Source organism: Benincasa hispida, unplaced genomic scaffold, assembly GCF_027475165.1.
Source record: "Benincasa hispida cultivar pf3 unplaced genomic scaffold, pf3_genome.v1.1 HicScf160, whole genome shotgun sequence".
NCBI classification, from domain to species: Eukaryota; Viridiplantae; Streptophyta; class Magnoliopsida; order Cucurbitales; family Cucurbitaceae; genus Benincasa; species Benincasa hispida.
In genome coordinates, this window is record NW_028325965.1 from 1 (window position 1) to 21,499 (window position 21,499).

The 21,499-nt window shown below is 35.9% G+C and overlaps 2 protein-coding genes and 1 long non-coding RNA gene across 29 annotated transcripts; all 3 read right to left on the minus strand.

Annotated features, from left to right (window-relative positions):
- Positions 1 to 114: 114 nt before the first annotated feature.
- On the minus strand, positions 115 to 1,844 carry LOC150030896 (uncharacterized). 2 transcript variants are annotated; one of them, XR_016526401.1, is made up of 3 exons: positions 1,792 to 1,844; positions 1,636 to 1,710; positions 115 to 1,419 (listed from the first exon to the last, which is right to left on the minus strand). It is a non-coding gene; the product is annotated as an uncharacterized LOC150030896 (long non-coding RNA). The 2 variants fall into 2 exon arrangements; XR_016526400.1 differs by having other exon boundaries at positions 1,621 to 1,710.
- Positions 1,845 to 11,821: 9,977 nt separating this feature from the next.
- On the minus strand, positions 11,822 to 13,823 carry LOC150030897 (pyrophosphate--fructose 6-phosphate 1-phosphotransferase subunit beta-like). Its single transcript, XM_090309388.1, has 5 exons — positions 13,772 to 13,823; positions 13,336 to 13,424; positions 12,664 to 12,714; positions 12,388 to 12,449; positions 11,822 to 11,918 (listed from the first exon to the last, which is right to left on the minus strand). Exons 1-5 carry the CDS (start codon positions 13,821 to 13,823, stop codon positions 11,822 to 11,824), a joined length of 351 nt encoding a protein of 116 aa, XP_090165514.1.
- LOC150030898 (protein PUTATIVE RECOMBINATION INITIATION DEFECT 1-like) lies at positions 13,817 to 18,780 on the minus strand. 26 transcript variants are annotated; one of them, XR_016526391.1, is made up of 6 exons: positions 18,244 to 18,780; positions 17,725 to 17,848; positions 17,457 to 17,632; positions 14,621 to 14,703; positions 14,238 to 14,530; positions 13,904 to 14,105 (listed from the first exon to the last, which is right to left on the minus strand). XR_016526391.1 is itself a non-coding variant. In XM_090309384.1 (3 exons), the coding sequence occupies exons 1-3, from the start codon at positions 18,354 to 18,356 to the stop codon at positions 14,092 to 14,094; spliced, it is 303 nt and encodes a 100-aa protein (XP_090165510.1). In that variant the 5' UTR covers positions 18,357 to 18,774; the 3' UTR covers positions 13,897 to 14,091. The 26 variants fall into 26 exon arrangements, 5 of the variants coding, with proteins under 5 accessions (XP_090165510.1, XP_090165511.1, XP_090165507.1 ...); XR_016526380.1 differs by lacking the exons at positions 14,621 to 14,703; positions 17,725 to 17,848 and adding an exon at positions 13,817 to 13,835 and having other exon boundaries at positions 14,000 to 14,105; positions 18,244 to 18,775; XR_016526383.1 differs by lacking the exon at positions 17,725 to 17,848 and having other exon boundaries at positions 13,910 to 14,105; positions 14,644 to 14,703; positions 17,461 to 17,632; positions 18,244 to 18,774.
- Positions 18,781 to 21,499: the final 2,719 nt, after the last annotated feature.

A 21,499-nucleotide genomic window follows, 5' to 3' on the forward strand; every position in this document is an offset into this window, starting at 1 on the left:
GAAACAGAGATAAAAAAAAAGAAAGAAAAAGGAGAAAGAAGAAAAGGATAAAGAAAGACAAGAAGAAAGAAATCAAGTGAAATACCATAAGATGGAGAGAGAAAGAACCGCCAACAAAGAAGTCATCTTTGACGATTTCTCATTCCTTCTTTGCCGAGCCGCCTCTCTTCGCCATTCGAAGTACTACCTCTACCTTCCCTTTCGAGAACATACCCAGGAGCCCTCCTTTTCCAATAATTAAAAGAAATACCATAAATCTTCGTCTATGATTTTGCCGGCCGACCCTTTACAAGACAATACTAAGCAAAAATATACACCAACAAAATTAGACATTACAATGAACTTAACACATTACTAATAATTCATGTAAGAATGGAAACTACAAAGAATTTAGGTATCTCACTTCCAACTATGGAATTTGACCCGAGACTTCATTAAAATATCTTATCCAAATTCTGAAAAATAGGTTCGATTTTCATCAATTTGGTTGTGTAAGATACCTATATCTAGATCACCTGCTCCATTCTTCTTTTAGATTTGAACTTGCATAATCTAAAAGAAGAAACAAGGCCGATCTCCGACGGAGAAGATGCAATGACTAGGGAAACATCGGCATTAGCGATGAAAGGCGGAGACATTGGTAGGAAAGAAATGAAGATGAAAATGGGGAGATAGGTAGAGAAATGAAAGATTGAATCAATGAAAGAAGTGGAAAATTGAGTGTTCGACAAGGTCGAGAAGATGAAGGACTTGACTAGAATAAGAGGAAAGAGCTTGTGGACAAAATGGATAACTAACCAAATACAACAGTCGTAACAATTTTTTATATTGTTTAAACTAACATCCACACTAATGATACACACACGCAACACTAATGACCAAGTTACTTTACTAATATTTCAATATTTTAGCTTTAATGACATTTAGCTATAAACTAAATAATAATACATGAAGTATCAAATTTTAACGAAGGGCAAACAAAAAGAGAGAGAAATAGAAGAAAGGAGTATCAATGGAAATGAGATGAAGAAAACAGAAAAACAAAAAGATATTGAGATACAATCATATGAATGGAGAAAATTAAGCAAGAGATGGAGAAGATAGACGGAGAAACAGAGATAAAAAAAGAAAGAAAAAGGAGAAAGAAGAAAAGGATAAAGAGAGACAAGAAGAAAGAAATCAAGTGAAATACCATAAGATGGAGAGAGAAAGAACTAGCCCTTCGTTTCGCCAACAAAGAAGTCATCTTTGACGATTTCTCATTCCTTCTTTGCCGAGTCGCCTCTCTTCGCCATTCGAAGTACTACCTCTACCTTCCCTTTCGAGAACATACCCAGGAGCCCTCCTTTTCCAATAATTAAAAGAAATACCATAAAGCTTCGTTTATGATTTTGCCGACCGGCCCTTCACAAGACAATACTAAGCAAAAATACACACCAACAAAATTAGACATTACAATGAACTTAACACATTACTAATAATTCATGTAAGAATGGAAACTACAAAGAATTTAGGTATCTCAGTTCCAACTATGCAATTTGACCCGAGACTTAATTAAAATATCTTATCCAAATTCTGAAAAATAGGTTCGATTTTCATCAATTTGGTTGTGTAAGATACCTATATCTAGATCACCTGCTCCATTCTTCTTTTAGATTTGAACTTGCATAATCAATGGTAGGATTCTGATCTGACCTCCTCACATGACAACTGGAGCGGCGTGAATTATAATATAAGACTGGGAAGGAGATTAAAGGAAACGACATTTACTCTAGAAAGAGATCATATTACCATCTAGTTCCACCATTGTCTTCTTGATCACAGGCTTGAACTTACTTGCCAAATGAATTCTACCTTTAGAAAGAGATCATCAAATGATAAATATTAAACTAGACTTCATGAAGATGTTCTATCAATCCAAAGCCTTTCAAAATTGTTAAGAGAAAAGATACTCCACTTTTATCCTTGATTTTCTGATCTTACATGCACCTTGACTAGTCTTTATAGTATTGTATAAGTAACTATTAAGTTATTTAGATACTCTAAAAAAGAAAAAAATAAATAAACTTTTAAGTTTCATCAACTAGAAAATTGTTGTCTTTTTAATATAGATTGGAGAGTTTTTTTCATCTTTCATTTTTTTTCTTCTAGTGATCTCCATTTGTTCTCATTTTGGCTGGATAATTGATACTCTGTTTATCACTTCCCTTCTTATTCTCCATAAAAAATATTCTATAAAAAAAATTATTAACGTGTTATTCAAGAAAACATGAGAACAGGAATGCACGTTTTCATGAAAAAATCGTACCGTGTCTCCTCTCCACATCCATTAACGAAGTCAATGCAGTTTCGCCAGCCATCCAATCTTCAACAGAAGCAGCCAAATTTCCTACCCAGTATGCATAACTAGTGATTGGCCATTTTCTTTACGAGTTCATAATGGAAGTCTAGATACTTGATACCCCTAATTATCAAATATGAATTTAAAAGATCTTGATGCATTTACCAACATGCATGTTTTTGAGATCTCAACTGATTTGCCTACTACCCAAGTGCTAAATATAATATGTGTTAATCACTAAATTATTAAACAGGAGCGTTTAAGTAAAACAGCAAAAGTTCAAGCACGAATAGAATAAGTACCCAAAGAAATGTGACTGCCCCTTGAATTGGCCGCCCATTATATGCACCTTGTTGCCTTCTCTTTTCCAACTCAATTTCATGGAAAGACGTGTATAAAACAAAAAGAAAAAACAATTACTTGGAATGGAGCGTTAAAGTAAAACAGCAAAAGTTCAAGCACGAGTAGTAAGTTTCATTTCCCATAACCTATCCTCATCTATAATATTTTTTTTTCCATAACCTATCCTCATCTATAATATCATGGGCAAGAATTTCATTGAGTTCCGAAATAAGCTGTTGCACCTGTAGAAAGCGGGTTATAAATGATATCAGTTCAAGGATGACATATTGATCCCTTTAGACTCTCTCTCGAGTCTCTCTCGAGTAGCTCTTTAGACTCTCTCTTTAGGTTCTCCATTTTCTTTATGTTGTGCTCGACATCCCTTCAGAGCTACTCGAGAGAGAGAGTCTAAAGAAAGAACCTAAGATTTGAAAGAGCTAAATTAGAATCTAGACTCGAGAGTGCAATGATTAGAACTGCATAAACAAAAGATAGGAACCTAGAGATAAATTCTGTTTGCCAACCTGCATCGCATGCATCCTAGAGATAGGTATGATATTATGTGGTCGCCTTATATGCGTATGTGTCATTTTTTCATCGCATAAATAAGAATAGAGGCTTATGTGTAGGTCCTATAGTCTTATCGCATATATCGCATGCGTTCTAGCATTAAAAGTCGTAGCATTCGCATCGAGAGATGATTTACTATTGTATGTGTGTTGCACGATCGCATAGCATGAACGCATCCTAAGAAGTGTTAGCCGAAACTCTTCTCAACCCATTCACCGCATACTTATCGCGTCTTCCGTTTTATAACTCTTTTCGAACTCCGCTGCATTTGTTTATTTTTATTACCACAAACAACATTCCCAATAACTACTTGATTTATTTGGTTACCGCAAATTCTTCTGAGAAATTACCACCGCATATTTTTTCCCAAGTCCCTGTGTTCGACCCTGGACTTACCAAGAAACTCAGTGGGGTTTACACTTGAATTCCACTGAGAAAACTTAAGTGCTCAACGCATTTTCATCCATAATTCCACCTCATAAAATAACGCATCAGGTGCCATGGATGGGCGGTGGAGCTAACTCTCCCGAGATCTATCTCCGATCGTAGGCTTTGGTCGTTTCGCGGAATGGAAGAAGGAGATGAAGAATTCTCAAGCCTTCTTCTCACGCATTTGTCTGGATCGCAGGGAAAAACTCTAGATAAGTTGACATTCTGCTCACCGGCTTCTTTATATAGAGCTTTGATCGTCGACAGCATTAATGGACTGCTCTGATTCTGACATTCGCGACGCGTTAGTCCTTTCTAAATCTCTGCTGCTAATGGCGTAATAGGTGAAATGTCAACATCAGTTTTTTATTTTCCCAAGATGTACGTTGATGCGTTCATTCCACCAACCTTACGTTGATCCCTCTATTATGCGTTATCGTGTAGCCGCAATCTTGCAGTGACCGCATTCGCTTAATACCGTAACTTCTGAGAATGTAACAATTTTTCGCATAATGAATCTCTTTGATGGGCTGTTGTTTTCCGTTGAGTTTGAGTTTTTCACGCTAATTATTGTGTTTCCAATTTTATTATTTTCTTTCAATTTTTTAGTTATTTTTCTGCTTGTTCATGCAATAGAAGTGGAAGGTTTTTCCCAATAAGTTGACCACGATGGAGAGAGAAGACACCGGTAGTTCATTGGTTAGGGTGGCAAAGAGACTGGCAGATGGAAAAATGACAACTGACAAAAACATTGGTGGGCAAAGTCAGTGGGAGACGAGGAGGTTGGATGTGCTGAAATTTGTAGATGGAAAATTATGGTGGATGGAGAAAGAGGCTTGAGGAAGGGGTGGACTTGCGTGAAAAGATGGGAAAGCAAATGGTTGCCCATGTGAAATGTCAAAAGGTGTCGGCCAACCTGATAACTTGTAGAAATACAAATTATTATAGTCTTTTACTTGGAATAATGATGATAGATAAGAAGAATATGTGTCAATCTTCTTAAGTATTCATGTTATTAAACTTGTGTGAAGCATCTCAAAAACACCTACTACCCCATATCATGAGTTATGTTGCACCAAAGTGTCTATTTTGCAGACTGATCGTAGGACCTACATCGCATGTGCAAAACCCCTACCCGACGAACAAACAATTAGTCGCATGCCTCGGGATCTCAGAGTCAATACCAGCGGATCTTCTCGCAAGTATTTAGAATATTGACCATGATAGCAATGCTGAAATTCTCACCTACCACGTTAGACGATTACGACTTATCAGAGTGGGAATTCCACCTCCATATTTCACCTTGATTCTTCATCGAAGCTTCGCCGAAGCAAGAGTCTAAAAGGGCTTTCTGCATTCATCCAACCATTATATCACAAGCAGCCTCAACATTCATCTGTGAGAAGCAAGAGATTACTAACAATTGCCCTTCACCTTATTTCTCTATCTTCTTAGTTGTTGTAGCCTTTTGTTTAAGAGATAGTTCATTTGTGTATTCAACAACTATTTTAATATCATCATGTTCACTTTCATCATCTTATCTATCCTCACTTTGGCTTTATCTCTTGTCATAAGTAACTAATTCTAATGGGGTAAGGGTGAAGATTAATATCATGATCTAAGTAGAATTTGTGGAAGTTATTTTGTTTGCTTAATATATGAGTATTCAAATGATTGCCTATGAGTACTCAATGAGTCATGTAGACTAACAACCTAAGACGGAAAGTAGTTGTGGATCTCATTAAGCAAAGCAAGAAATATTTGTCAACCCCGAAGCTTATTTTCTCTACTTGTGTATGTTATATAAGATTAAGTGTAAATTAATACTAGGTTGTAGGGAAAGCTTGAGGATGCTAAGGAAGGAAAGAAAAATGATTTCAAGTGTTGATTACTAAGGGCTCTCGGGTGCTAAGTGAAAGAAGTGTAAGTTAATACTAGGTTGTAGGGAAAGCTTGAGGATGCTAAGGAAGGAAAGAAAAATGATTTCATGTGTTGATTACTAAGGGCTCTCGGGTGCTAAGTGAAAGAGTAAGAAGCCTTGGTTAAGGAGAGAAATTTTGACTAAGTGTTGAAGGTCATGATGCATTGACGGTCATGCTGAGGTGTGCGATGGCCTAAGCATCTTAAGGTTAAGATGAAAGCTAGTGGTGTGAAGAAGAACATTGGCTAAGTGTTGGCCGAGAAGATGATGCCATGCGTTGAGCCTGGGCTATGCACTAGTCGAGCCTCACGTTGAGGTTAGTTGGGCAAGGACGCGCGCATGGGCGAGAATGCCTTAAGCGATGCGGCTTGTGCGTGCATTGGTGTGCAATGGTCGGGCAAGGATGTGTGTAAAGTAGGCCCATGCGATGATCTTGAGACTAGGCATCGGGTGCGAGTAAGGGCGCTGAGACGTGCACTAGCTAAGAGGTGTATGCGTCCAAGTAAAGCCATGCGTTGGTAAGAGTTAGTAAGCTATGTGTTGGTGATTAGGGGAAGCTTTTCAGCTTAATCATCGATTGTAGTGGCCAGTTGTCGAGATTAGAAGGTTTAATGTTGACTTAGTGGGATAGGTGGCAGCCTAAGTGTAATTAAGGTCATGCATCTCTTAATCTAAAAGGGAAGCCTCAGTTCAAGAACTTGGTTTGGACAATTCTCTAGTGTTAAAGGGGTGATTCCACAGCCATTTGAAGGCTTGAGGAGTGTAGATGAAGCTATGAGGTTGCTGGAAGGAAATTCTTAAGAATTCGAGTTGACATTAGAAGATTTCCTCAAGAAGTCAAGCTCTCATGTGATTCTGAGCAGGGTGTGAAGATTGAAAAATTCTGACCATATCGTGAAGAATTTGAAGCTCAAATTTTAAGGTAAGTAAGTTAAGACGATTTTAAACAAGTTTGTAGAAGGAAATTTCCCGAAATAATGTCTGGAAAAATAAGTAAATTCAGCTTGAAGTTGAATTTGTATTTTTGGGTTGAATAAGCATGTAGCTGGAACAGTTGAGCACGCAGGCAACTCAACCGGGAAGGCTACAGATGCGCGCAAAGGCAGAATGACGCAAGGCGTTGCATGGGTGTGTACGCTAGGTTGCACACGAGGGTTGTACAAGTGTGCGCGCGAGGCGCTGCATGCAAAGGTTGAGTATGCATTGATGCGCGCAGTTGCGTTAAAAGACAAAATTTACTCCCCGTGCTTAGAAATATGTCTTCGTTGGCTATCCTCTCCGTCAACGTGGGTATAAGTGTTCTCATCCACCCTCCCACAAGTATTTTATTTCGATAAATGTCACCTTTCAAGAGGATCAACCCTTCTTTTCTATTAGTCATTTTCAGGGGGAGAGCTCTAATGAAGAGACTAATTGGCCCCCGTCTTCGATCTTTACTGATTCCCTTCCTGATCCTATCTTGAATATTACCGACACTGTCACTGTCTTACCTACCAAATAGGTCCATGGATAACATACTATAGGAAGAATCTCAAGAAGGAAATTGTGCCACCTATTGTTTCTCCGGTAACGATCTATGAGTACGACCCAACATTAGCCCAAGGTACTCATACTTTTGTCTTTAATAACCTCGATATTTGTGTTGAGAATGATAATGATGCTCATACTCGTCTCTGATAATATTGGTATTTGTGCTAAAAATGATATGTGTACTGTGGAAGAAAATAGCAAAACTAATGATTGTACCAAGAAAGTTGTGGCTGATATGGCTGGGAATAAACAAGTTGAAGCAACTATTCCAGGTAGTTGACCAAGTAAGAAATATAGAGGTTCTACAAGATGATAGTTAAGCTCAACAATCTCAAACCAGCTCAACTGAAGCTCGTTATGAAAATCATTGGAAGAACTTTCTAAGTCAATCCAATCATGAGGCAATCATTATGCCTCAGGGACCAATGACAAGAGCTAAAAAACTTGAAGAGGGATTAAACGCTTGCTTCCAAGTTAAATTTCCAGCCCATCACGAAGAGTTGCAACCCTTGAAGCTCCAAGAGTCACTTGGGCACCCAAAAGTCCTAATGAATCTGCAAAATTCAGATTCATCCCCGTGTTTAATGCTTGATGTATTAATTTATTTCAATGTATTTACATTTATTAAGGTTCAAGAGTTTTTGTTGAACCTAGTCAATTAAGTGAAAAATTGTGTCCTTTCAAGTTGTCTTTTCAATTAGTATAAATACCTATGTAGTTTGGTCATTGGAACACACTTGAGATTGAATGAAATTTCATTAGAGTTTTTGTCTTTCAAGCTTTATGCTTTTTCTTTGTATTTTTGTGTTTAAAATGCATGTATTAGAACTTTCAATCTAGTTTGATCAATTAGATTGTGGAGAGTTCGACTTCTTAAAGTTAGTAACAAGTTCTCCTTTCTTCTTGATCATCGACCAATCTTCCAAGCCAAATATGTTTAGCTTTCTTGGGGTTGCTTATTAAATAGTTAATCGGGGTTATTCTTATTATCGTTGTGGGCCCTCAATCACGTATGAGAACCCCTTTATTCTAGGTGAAACCCCACAATGATAATAAAAGTAACCCCAATTAACTATTTAGTAAGCAACCCCAAGAAAGCTAAACATATTTGGCTTGGAAGATTGATCGATGATCAACAAGAAAGGAAAACTTATTCCTAACTTCAAGAATTCGAACTCTCCACAATCTAATTGATCAAACTAGATTGAAAGTTCTAATACATGCATTTTAAACACAAAAATACAAAGAAAAAGCATAAAGCTTGAAAGACAAAACCTTTAATGAAATTCCATTCAATCTCAAGTGTGTTCCAATGACCAAACTACATAGGTATTTATACTGATGGAAAAGACAATTTGAAAAGACACAACTTTTCACCTAATTGACTAAGTTCAACAAAAACTCTTTGAGGACATACATGAACCTTAATAAATGTAAATACATTGAAATAAATTAATACATCAAGCATTAAACACGGGGATGAATCTGAATTTTGCAGATTCATTAGGACTTTTGGGTGCCCAAGTGACTCTTGGAGCTTCAAGGGTTGCAACTCTTCGTGATGGGTTGGAAATTTAGCTTGGAAGCAAGCGTTTAATCCCTCTTCAAGTTTTTTAGCTCTTGACATTGGTCCTTGAGGCATAATGATTGTCTCATGATTGGATTGACTTGAAAAGTTCTTACAATGATTTTCACCACGAGCTTCAGTTGAGCTGGTTCGAGATTGTTGAACTTCACTTTCATCTTTTAGAACCTCAATATTGCTTACTTGGCCAACTCCTTATGATTGTCACTATTTGCTTATCAGAATGGAACTCTACGCTAGAGACTGTGTGGAATTTCTAATGGAAGGTCAGATAGAGTAAAAGGTGGAGATTCCTCCCTTGATCTTCCTATTGCCTTAAGAAAAAGAATCAAGTCTTGCCTTAAGCACCCAATGCGGAGTTATCTGTCGTATGGTAACCTTTCACCTGAGTTCAGAGCTCTTACTACAAGTCTATAAACAGTAACGATACCAAATAATTTATAAGTAGCAATGGAAATCCCCGAGTGAAAAACTACAATTATGGAAGAAATGAGGGCTCTTGAGAAAAACAATACTTGGGATCGTCTGTCTCTTCCTAAAGAGCATAAGACGGTTGGATGCAAATAGGGGTTCACCATAAAGTACAAGTCTGATGGGACGCTTGACAGTTATAAGGTCAGGCTAGTTGCTAAAGGATTTACTCAGACCTTTGGAATAGACTACTCTAAGACTTTTTCTCTGGTTGCAAAACTAAACACAGTTCGACATGGTTGTGAACAAAGACTGGCCTTTCCATCATCTAGATGTGAAAAATGCATTTCTCAATGGTGAGTTAAAAGAGGAAGTCTACATGAGTCCTCCAGGTTTTGAAGCTCAGTTTGATCACGAAGGGTGTAAGCTAAGAAAGTCATTATACAGATTAAAATAGTCTCCAAAAGCGTGGTTCGACAGGTTTACTACCTTCGTTTCTCAAGGTTATACTCAGGGACACTCTGATCACACTCTGCTTACAAAAAGGTCAGTGTCAGGAAAGAGTGTCGTTCTCATTGTATACGTGGATGATATTGTGTTATCCCGATGATACTACAGAGATTGACAGACTGAAAAAGAAAATGGCTAAGGAGTTTGAGATTAAAGACCTCGGAAGATTCAAGTACTTTCTTGGGACGAAAGTAGCACGATTAAAAGAGGGACTTTCAGTCTCTCAACAGAAATATACACTTGACTTGATAAAAGAAACAAGTATAACTGGATGCAAAGTTGATAACCCCGTAGAAGTCAATACCAAGCTTGGCGACTCTATTAACTTTCCTGTTAATAAAGAAAGATATCAATGTTTAGTAGGGAAACTAATTTACCTATCCCATACTAGACCAGACATATCCTACGTCGTCAGTGTGGTAAGCCAGTTTATGCAAGCACTATGAAGAGCATATGAAGGTTGTTGAACGCATCCTAAGATATTTACAAACTACTCCCAGTAAGGGTTAGATGTTCAAGAAAACTGACAAACGAGGTATCTCACTTATACTGACACTGACTGGACAGGCTCTATTGTAGACAAAAAGTCACATTTGGGTACTGTACCTTTTTGTGGGGAAATCTTGTCACTTGGAGAAGTAAGAAACAAATGGTGGTTGTTAGAAGCAGTGTTGAAGCAGAATACATGGCTATAAGTCTGGGAATATGTGAAGAAATCTGGTTAAAGAAAGTTTTGTCAAACCTGTGTCGGGATTGTGATCATCTGATGAAGCTCTACTGTGACAACAAAACTGCAATAAGTATAGCAAATAATCTGGTTCAAGATGATAGAACCAAACACGTTGAAATCGATAGACACTTCATCAAAGAAAGATTGGACAATGACAGTATCTACATTCAATACATCTCTTTCGGTCAACAGGTCACAGACATCTTCATAGACAAAAGGACTTAACAGACAGAGTTTTGATTTTTGTGTCAGCAAGTTAGGTCTTATTAACATCTATGCCCCAATTTGAGAGAGAGTGTTGAAAATAAAAAAGGACTTTACTTTTGAACCCTAAGGGCATTTTAGTAGTTTCATCTTGCCCTAGTCTGTATTAGGGTTTCCTACATCTCTATTTATATTTGTGCCCTGTTCTGTATGAAACATAGAAAATAATAATAAAAAGAGTGATTGTATCGTGGTTTTTTCTCCCTGTTCTAGGATTTTCCACGTAAAATGTTGTGTTCTTCTCTTCTCTTTGTTTCATCAAATAGGAACCTTCCCCTCTTGTATCAAACACTTTATTCATTCTAATAAAATATTCATAATCTTGATTCTTGGAGAGAATTCTCCTTTTATCTCCTTTAGGAGACATCAATTTGGTACCAGAGCATCCGTGGGCCAATATTGACTGCCGCCAGTGGAACTCCAAGAAACTCTTAGTGACCTCGATCACAAGAGGAAGCTTTGTGAGTTGTCCTCATTGTCGAACAACTAACATCTAATTAGGGGGAACCCTTGAAATTCCAAGAAAGAAAGAAGAAACCGAAGATTTATCAAGATTTTGCAAGAATTGACTATTATCGATCAAAGAAGACGTCCAAGAAAAAAAAAATCAGCAGTTGGTATAGGCAAGAAAATAAAATTTACTTCCAAAAACAAAGTTGGAATTTTGACTCAAGTGGTTCAAAAGAAGAATTCCAACATACTAATTTTGTCCATGCTCGATTTTCTCAAAGCACCTATCATTATCCACATTGGAAATTTAATTCTAGTGATTCTAGTGACTCCAATGATGTTTCTAAGGCAATTTGGGGTGGGATAAGAAGGCAACAATATCGAAAAAGGTCCAAAGATCCAATCAAACCCATGTTTCAAGATATCAACGTAAAGATTGGGAGTTAGATGAATTAAAGAATTATCAAGAATCATCAAGAATCGATTTTTACAGCCCAAGAAAAATGTTCAAGACACAATATTACTCTTTTGGTTATGAAACACGATCACGAAAGGTTGATTCAAGAGAATCAATGGATGAGTCCTATACCCATCATGAGATTAAAACATATTAAAGAATCCAACAAAATGACTATTTAGATCTTGTAGCAGATATAAAGAAAACAATAAAATAAATCCAACGTTCGTTGGGGAAAATGAATCAACATATTGATCAACTATCAATTCATTTGCAAGAGTTCAAGAATGGATGAGAGCTCCAGCAGTGTAACCCAAAGCATAGCAATAAGTTGAATCAAAGTTTGTGGGTAATGGAAGTCTAGATACTTGGTATTCCCTAATTATCAAATATGAATTTAAAAGATCTTAATGCATTTACCAACATGCATGTTTTTCAGATCTCAACTGACTTGCCTACTACCCAAGTGCTAAATAATGTGTTATCACTAAATTATTAAACAAGAGCGTATAAGTAAAACAGCAAAAGTTCAAGCACGAATAGAATAAGTACCGAAAGAAATGTGACTGCCACTTGAATTGGCCACCCATTATATGCACCTTCTTGCCTTCTCTTTTCCAACTCAGTTACATGGAAAGACATGTATAAAACAAAAAGAAAAAACAATTACCTGGACATTTCCGTGTGGATCTCTTTCAAGCAACAATTGTTCTTGGATTGCTTGTGGAAAAAATCCAAAAAGGTGATGAGATTGAGTAGTAAGTTTCTTTTTCCATAACCTATCCTCATCTATAATATTTCTTTTTCCATAACCTATCCTCATCTATAATATTTCTTTTTCCATAACCTATCCTCATCTATAATATCATGGGCAAGAATTTCATTGAGTTCCGAAATAAGTTGTTGCACCTGTAGAAAGTGAGCTATATATGATATCAGTTCAAGAATGACATATTGATCCCAAGAATCTTGGGTTTAGTGGATAGTGAGCATACAACCAAAAGAAATAAACACAATTAGTTACAATAACAAAAGAAATACCTCCGGAATGAAGTCAATCAAACCCTCAGGAATAAGTACAACACCATAATTAATAACCAAGTTCAAAACATTTACTAATTACATCGATAATATAGTCTGTAACGTTTTTCAAGGTAAGCTTCTTAGCCGCAACCTGCAAAACACATTGTAAATTCGATGTACCCTATAAACTAAAGCTCTATTAATATATGAGTCAACATTCAAAACAAATTATTTTTTGTCTGGAAATTTTGTCGCCTGCATACATTCAAAACCAATAAATCTCTATGAGTCAACTACAACTAGGTGGTAGAGAACAAATTTTTCAAAGCTGACAAAAAAAGGCATCCGATATCACTTAGGCAATTGAATATGATATGGGATGTCAATCCTTAGTTCCATTACACCATATTAAAAGTTTCAACCTAATTCCATGAATCTTTTGTTTATCACAAATTTTTATCTTTACCCTAAGTTTTGTTTGATATTTACCATTCTATGTAAAAATGCAAGAAGATGAAAATTCTGAAACAGAATATATTAACTGACTCAAAAATTTCAATTTTACATGTTTACAATGAGAGTATCTGTTGCAGAGTTATTAGTTATAACTGAGAAAATCTAGTTCTCAAAGGGAATAAACAACCCTAGGGTGCATTTGGAGGTAAAATTCCCTTCTTGTTTGCAAGAATATCTATCCTGTAAAGATCATGTGGAGATAAATGTCCTCCTTGACAAAGGTTTCTATCTTAAGTAGTTTAAATAAAGCAGCTACCTTTTCTCCAATAATAGTAATATTTGGATGAGTTTGCAAAGCACACTCCAGTGTGATGTGAGAAGCAACACGACCCATAAGTCGTCCAACTGTGGATATATGTACACTGTTAATGCCATATGATAATAAACTTGAAACTTGAGTGAGAAACAAAAAGGTATCAACATCACAACAATGAAAAAGTACAATTTCACATTAGGTAGATCAAATAGAAAAGGTTAATAAAATTGAGTAGAGAGAAGTGCTCTGTTTTTTACAGATGAAGCAACAAGATGGGCTTTATTATTGATATTATTTATTTATTTATAAATATATATTTTAAAAAAGTAGACATATCTGAACTTGAAATACTTGTAATGTCAATAATTCAGTTATTATGAACATTCAGCAGATCAGAACTATTTTTAGTTTTAATTTCATTAAGCAAAATACTTACAGTGGTAATATTTTCCTGTAGATCGACCATCAACCATCACATTACCATTCATTTCTGAATATATCTGCATAAACATCAGCAGAGCCTATTAAGAGTCTCATCTCATGAATGCGACATTCCATTTTTTCCTTGAATTCTTGAAGAAACTACTTCAACTTTGCAACAGTCACCAAAGTTGAGTCCAAACGAAATATGAATTCTAAAGCAGTTACAAAGAGAAATGAGTACCTTGCAAGCAGAATCAAATCCAAAACTTGTGGGGACCTCTTTGGATTTGAGATCACCATCAATAGTTTTTGGGCAACCAATCACTCGGGTCTTCATATTCTTACTCCTAATTTGAAAACAATCGAAAGAAGGGGAATATAGATAACAGAGTCTTGCACACAAAAAAAAAAAAAAAAAAAACAGGAGCGTTTAAGTAAAACAGGAAAAGTTCATAATGGATTTGGCATATTTTCAAAACCTGATAACATAATGGATTTCTGATTTTCTCTTGCTTAAACAACCATACTAATGATGGTCTATGAATCCTTGAAGAATGCATATCCCACTCACTTTCAATCACCAATTAGAACAATATTCTTTCGACTTCTGAACTGTAGGAAGTGTGGCAACTAGCATCAGCAACAGACCTACAAAACCCATATATATTCACCATTTGTGTGACCATAAATGGGTCATGGTATCCACATAGTAAGCCACTTTTGCTGACAAGAATATACTGGAACATGCTAAACCATCTTCTCATCAACAAGTCTGGCAAAGAGGTATTCATGTGGTGAGTACATAGACAACAGATATATACCAAAAAGAGGATACAAGAAAGAAGAAACAAAAGTGTGTTACCTATCATCATGTAATGAACTTACATATAGTAACAACAAAACAGCAGACTAACAAGAAGAAAGATCTGAGTCATTGGAGCTTTCCTGTCCAAGTAGAAACAGTAAATCAACTGGATCAGATGGAAAAAATGATACAAGTTCTCTAATGCCAGTGAAATCATTTCCAAAGATGACATCCACCGGAGAACTGAGCATTAGATACACTCTCCATTTCATCTTTTCATATAGAAATGAGCCTAGACATCTAAAAGAGAAACTCAAACAACAAGCAGATAGAAGTGTGTTTGCAAAATCTATGGTCCTGATGTCAGGATTTTGGAGCAAAATCGAATGAAAAGTTTCAAATACCCCCAAAACAAGTTCCTCTTCAGTTACATTGATAGTTGCTAAAAGCCAAGGTAGTGTGTTGTACATACATCAAGAGCACAATTTTTCATTTCTTTGGTGATAGAGTTGTCCATGACAGTATTGACTTGACTATATATATAGAACTCCTTGAGAAGGTATAAAGAATGTAAAAGTTGACCTGGTTGTGTTTCGAATGTACTAAGACGAAAATAAAACTACATGTTCTAATACTTCTTGAATTGATGTTGCTAGATGTGGCACCCTATGAGATGGAGACTTCATCATCGTGACCAGGATTGCACGGGTTGTTGCAAATGTGTCTGGATGTATGCCCATCTCCCCAGTCACATTCTTACGGAGCATACTCGTCAAAATAAGAACTAGTTCTTCAATACGAGATACAACCACTACTCCAGGACACTGAGAAATGCATTTCAAAATGAGACCAAGTGTTTGGCTGTGAATTGGATGGAAAGGAACTTCAGCAACATGACCCAACACTAGAATTAGTGTTGCAAATCCGACCGCAAGCCTTTGATTGAAGGGCAATTCAGCTCTTGAAAGAAGATCAAGGGCCTGAAGACGCAAGCCCTTGTTAAGGGATCCTTACCTTCAGCAATGTGCAACTCATTTCATTATCCTAGAATTCGAAGTTTCTGGCATATGTTCTATTTTGAAAAAAGAATGTGTAGTTTTCATGTATTTAACAGCACAAAAATAGCTAGATATCTATGACCTTGACTAGTTTTCATGTATTTACCAACACAAAAATAGCTAGATATCTACGACCTTACTTGAACAGGAACTATTTTATAGGTTGTACATATGTGTCCTTGAGTTCTAAAAAAAATCGCTAGATGTCTTTATCTCTGACAGATTATGCTTGTTCAAGAATTTTCAAGACTACGATTAGGATTTGTTTCATAGGTTGTACATCTGTGTCCTTTCGATCTAAAAAAAATAGCTAGATATCTTTATCCCTGACAGATTATGCTTGTTCAGAATTTTCAGGACTACGATTGCTCACCTGAAAATCGTAATATCTCAAATACATAATCCACTATATTTTCTTCAACCAATAGTTGGTTTGGCTTGATGGAAGTGCCCTCTGAGGACAGATAACTAATTATTAGCTCCACAGTGTTAAGTTGGAGATCTTAGTTTGACGAAAGCAGAGGACCTTTGATAGAAACTTAAGAGTTGATATGCCATTGCAAAATTTTAGTCATTCAGGGCAGCGTTTGTTAATTTATTGGAAAAGAAGTCGATTAAAATCTTTGGATAAGTGATCTTATCTTGTTTACGGGATTGACTAATCAGAATTTAGAAACTTAGAGTTGAGCTAAGAAGTCGGGTAGATGAAAAGTCATCTGGGTATATCTTTTGGGGGTAGAATATCGAATTGAAACCTATAACCATACTGTAGATGCGCAGTTATGTGGTTGAGCTGAATTTTGTAAAATGGTTCTTCAAGTCTGGAAAAAACTTGCACATGAACAAAATGTTTTGAGTTGCATTTTCTTTTAGCTTTTGCTTTCTTTCTTCAATATCCTAGCAAGCAACTTTGTTGGTGGAATGGCATATCCTAAGTCCGAGCTCAAATAGGTCGATTTATCTTGTTGCTTTGGAATTTCAAATTTTTTATTCATTTTGGGCCACTACTCTAATTGGGATTTAAGTAGTGAATAAACTTAATTTCTAATCCTTCCATAGAGTGTTTGAAAATTTTCTGTTATCGGCCTTGCCACAAGATGGTCATGGATCTTTCTATGGGGTTTTCATATTTTAGTTCATTTTATGCTGTTCTTGTACTGATAAAATTAATTTCTTTTGGGGCTGCTTAGTTATGATAAGCAGAGAGATTTATAATTTTTAATAAAGCTATGAGTTTACTACATTTAGAAAGGACTAATGCAGCTTTATTGTGTTTCAGGTTGGGCCTTGTTGCAACCATTAAGGTATGCAGTTTTCCATCCATTATGACATAATACCACGAGTATCCATTTCTTGTATTTTCTCAAAGCATTCAAGTTATTTGTCAGTATAGAATGATCATGTAGTATTCTCAAGGTTGGAAATAATTATGTTGCATAGCTTTTTTTTTAAACATTTATTCTAGTAGTGATGCACAATGAATGAATGAACATGAATAGTTAGATACAAATCAATACACATCAGATAAAAGAAGATGAGTATACAAATCAATACATCATTTTCAGTTTTCCATCCATTATGACATAGCTTTTCATAGCTTTTTTTTTAAAACATTTATTCTGGTAGTTGTCAGTATACAAATCAATACACATCAGATAAAAGAAGATGAAAAATGAGAAACTGGGCTTCATTTGTACGCAAATGCAAACATTCAAAAATATCACCCAAACTCATGCACCACCAGCTACAAATTATAAACCAGAAAGAAGATTTAGCCATCATGTTCGGTCTAGGAAACACAAAAAAAAAAAGTGGTTTTGAAGAAGTTGACAAACCTACATAGTTCAATCGGACATCATCATTTTGAGTCTTCATGAGCGCCTCCAGAGATAGAAACAGAAGTTCTGGGCAAAATGCAGAGAGAATATCATTTCCAGTGCTATGGTTAGATGCATATTGAATTGTGGTCAATTTATATAGAACAAAGAGGATCTCTCCCCGTATCTCCTTGCTGCATATGAAGAGTAATTCAGAACTTGTCATAAAAAATGCATATGCGCAGTACAAAATAATTTGCTTCTTTCGAATTATTCAGTTTATCACCTTGGTAATTCAAGGCCTGGCACGAGATTTGACACGAGGCCATCGTTGTTCTTAATTTGGCCATGGAAATTTGTTGTCCGATAGTTTAAAGCTGTACAGATTTCTGAAGAAGCTGTACAGAAATCTGAAGAGTTTGATATTAGGTAATGTTTGTTTCCTTTGGTTGTTGTAGCATTATGAATTTATTGCTGTAACTTTCCTTTTCATTGTCATTTGTTTGGCTGGTTCGTTAAGTGTCCACTAAACTCTGAGAAAGTGGTCTGGCAGTAGTAGCCAATTTTTTACTCCTCCCCGAAATTTTTAAAAAAAAAAAAAAAGTAAAAAACAAAACGAAGAAAAAACATGTGTAATTGGTTTCCTGCCTGTTGAAGTGAAATCAGTCTCTTATTAACACTACAGGCAGACCTAAGCATTCTATAACAATGAAGCTAAAAGGAACAAATGGAAAAAGAAAAAAAATCACACTCCTTTGACAACGAAATACGCACGAATCTAGAACAGTAGAACAAACAAGATTACCATATTATACACCTGACGGCGGCTCCAAGACAACGCGCCAGAAGAAAGCCGATCCGAAACTCTGGCGATAAAGTCGTCGCAAAGAGATCCATCACCGTTAACTTCAGTAACATCGACGAACAAGATCAGTGACTTGGCGAGCAATGGCGTCATCGTCGAAGGAGCAGAGTGCGGCGACGAAGGGAGCGACAATGAAATGAGAATGGAAAGTGAGGAAGGTCTGGCCCTGTAACGGCGACGAAGGGAGCGACAATGGGAGAGAGGGGATCGGAGTAGGGTTTCAAAATTTTGGAGGAAGTACAACGTCTGAGGAGTAGGGTTTCAAAATTTTGGCCCGTTGAGTTTTGCTAATAAATAACAAACACTCTCCAGCTGGAAATTATTTTTTAAATATTTATTTATTTTTATCAAATTTATTGTCACTTTTATCAGCTTTTTTACTTTTTATTTTTTTGTTAGGAGAAAGCAGAGATTCAAATGGGGCTTGTCTGTGTTTTTATAGGAAGGAGAGAGAAAGAAAGAGAGGTGGTTTCTGGGGTTTGCTGCTGCAGGGAATGAGTAAGGGAAGAAAAAGGCAAAGATGGAGGCGTCAAATTATTTATTATTCAACTAGGGATTCTTTTTAAATTATTTATTTAAATTTTGGAAACTTCAACTTATACTTATATGTATTTGTTTTTTTTATTTATTAATAATAATAAAGTATTTTTAATCCTTTCAAAATCACTCTTACGTTACTTTTACTATTAAGAGGCGGATGAGACCATAAGATTATAATTAACTATCTCTTGTTACAGTAAATACTATTTCAAAATAACTATCTCTTATTGGCAGCTAAAAGTAAAATAGTAGTTGTGAAAATATTAAAGATGAACTAAATAAATGAAGGTCTAATGATCCAATGATCGATATTACATCATTTCATCTATCGATTTTGTCCAACATTCTGAAGAATTTCTACTCATTGATATATTTTAAGGAAAAATACATATTTCTTTCCTCAATTTTGAAATAGTTTCAAAATGTTACATTTTTAGTCCTCAAGTTTTGAGTTTAGTTTTGAAATCCCTAACTAGGTTTCAAAATGTTACAATTTTACCACTGAGATTTAAGTTTTGTTTCGATTTGGTCTCTATATTTCAAGACTTATACTTTTAACCTCAATTTTTCATTAAATGCTCATTTTTAGTTATTGACATTAATGTCTATTAATTAATTTAAAATAATTATGAAGTGAATTTAAAATTTAATACAGATAAAGATAGTAAAACTTAACTAATTTTAATTCTTTATATTCTTTTAAATTAAGTAATAAACATTAACACCAAATACAAAAAGTAAGTAGCTCGTAAAAAATCGAGGTTAAAAATGTAAATCTTGAAACGTATGGATCAAATAAAAACATCAGTTTTTTATTTTCCCAAGATGTACGTTGATGCGTTCATTCCACCAACCTTACGTTGATCCCTCTATTATGCGTTATCGTGTAGCCGCAATCTTGCAGTGACCGCATTCGCTTAATACCGTAACTTCTGAGAATGTAACAATTTTTCGCATAATGAATCTCTTTGATGGGCTGTTGTTTTCCGTTGAGTTTGAGTTTTTCACGCTAATTATTGTGTTTCCAATTTTATTATTTTCTTTCAATTTTTTAGTTATTTTTCTGCTTGTTCATGCAATAGAAGTGGAAGGTTTTTACCGCCAATAAGTTTGATACCACGATGGAGAGATAAGGACACCGGTATTTCATTGGTTAGGGTGGCAAAGAGACTCGGCAGATGGACAAATGACAACTGACAAAAACATTGTGGTACAAAGTCAGTGGATACGAGGAGGTTTGATGATGCTGAAATTGTAGATGGGAAAAATTTATGGGGGATGGAGAAAGAGCTTGAGGAAGTGGGTGGACATTGCGTGAAAAGATGGGAAAGCAAATGGTTGCCCATGTGACAAGTCAAAAGTGTCGGCACCTGATAACTTGTAGAAATTACAATTATATAGTCCTTTCTTTATTACTTGAATAATGATGATAGATAAGAATAATATGTGGCAATCATCTTAAGTAAACAAGTTTAAAACTTTGTGAACACTCAAAAACCCTACTACCCCATATCTTGAGTTTATTGATGTCACCAAAGTGTCTATTTTGCAGACTGATCGTAGGACCTACATCGCATGTGCAAAACCCCTACCCGACGAACAAACAATTAGTCGCATGCCTCGGGATCTCAGAGTCAATACCAGCGGATCTTCTCGCAAGTATTTAGAATATTGACCATGATAGCAATGCTGAAATTCTCACCTACCACGTTAGACGATTACGACTTATCAGAGTGGGAATTCCACCTCCATATTTCACCTTGATTCTTCATCGAAGCTTCGCAAAAGCAAGAGTAAAAAAACTTAAAACTCCACACTTAACACCAATTTTCAAGGCCTCGAGATAATGCATTCATCCCGAACCATTCATATTGTATTACCTACCGACTGAAACCCACCCACAGACATTTAAAATGAGATTACTAACAACTTCCCTTCACCTTATCTCTTTATCTTTTTAGTTGTTGTATTGCATTTTGTTTAAGAGATTGTTCATTTGTGTATTCAACAACTATTTTAATATCATCATGTTCACTTTTATCATCTTATCTATCCTCACTTTCACTTTATCTCTTGTTATAAGTAACTAATTCTAATGGGGTAAGGGTGAAGATTAATATCATGATCTAAGTAGAATCTGTGGAAGTTATTTTGTTTGCTTAATATATGAATATTAAAATGATTGCCTATGAGTACTCAATGAGTCAAGTAGTTATGACTAACTACCTGAGAAGGAAAGTAGTTGTGGATCCATTAAGCAATGTAAGAAATATTTGGTCCAACCGCCGAAAGCTTATTTTTCTCTACTTGTGGTATAGTTTAATATAAGATTAAGTGTAAATTAATACTAGGTTGTTAGGGAAAGCTTGAGGATGCTAAGGAAGGAAGAAAAAATGATTTCAAGTGTTGATTACTAAGCGGCTCTCTGGGTGCTAAGTGAAAGCAAGGTGTATGTTAACTACAGGCTCTGTAGGAAAGCTTGAGTATTCAGGAGAAGCGAAAGAAAAATGAATTCAAGTGTTTGATACTAATGGGCACTCCGGGTGTTAAGTGAAAGAGTAAGAAGGCTTGGTTAAGGAGAGAAATTTTGACTAAGTGTTGAAGGTCATGGTGCATTGACGATCATGCTGAGGTGTGCGACAGCCTAAGAATCTTA

Coding starts and splice junctions, on each gene's coding strand:
- LOC150030898 (XM_090309381.1), bottom strand. CDS start 18,356: ATGTTACTGAAGTTAACGGTGATGGATCTCTTTGCGACGACTTTATCG. Junction 17,633..18,243: donor GCCGTCAGGTGTATAATATG/GTAATCTTGTTT, acceptor CTTCATATGCAG/CAAGGAGATACGGGGAGAGA. Junction 15,578..17,456: donor TGTCCGATTGAACTATGTAG/GTTTGTCAACTT, acceptor ACATTGCTGAAG/GTAAGGATCCCTTAACAAGG.
- LOC150030897 (XM_090309388.1), bottom strand. CDS start 13,823: ATGAATGGTAATGTGATGGTTGATGGTCGATCTACAGGAAAATATTAC. Junction 12,450..12,663: donor TTACAGACTATATTATCGAT/GTAATTAGTAAA, acceptor CACTTTCTACAG/GTGCAACAACTTATTTCGGA. Junction 11,919..12,387: donor GATATTATAGATGAGGATAG/GTTATGGAAAAA, acceptor TTTGATAATTAG/GGAATACCAAGTATCTAGAC.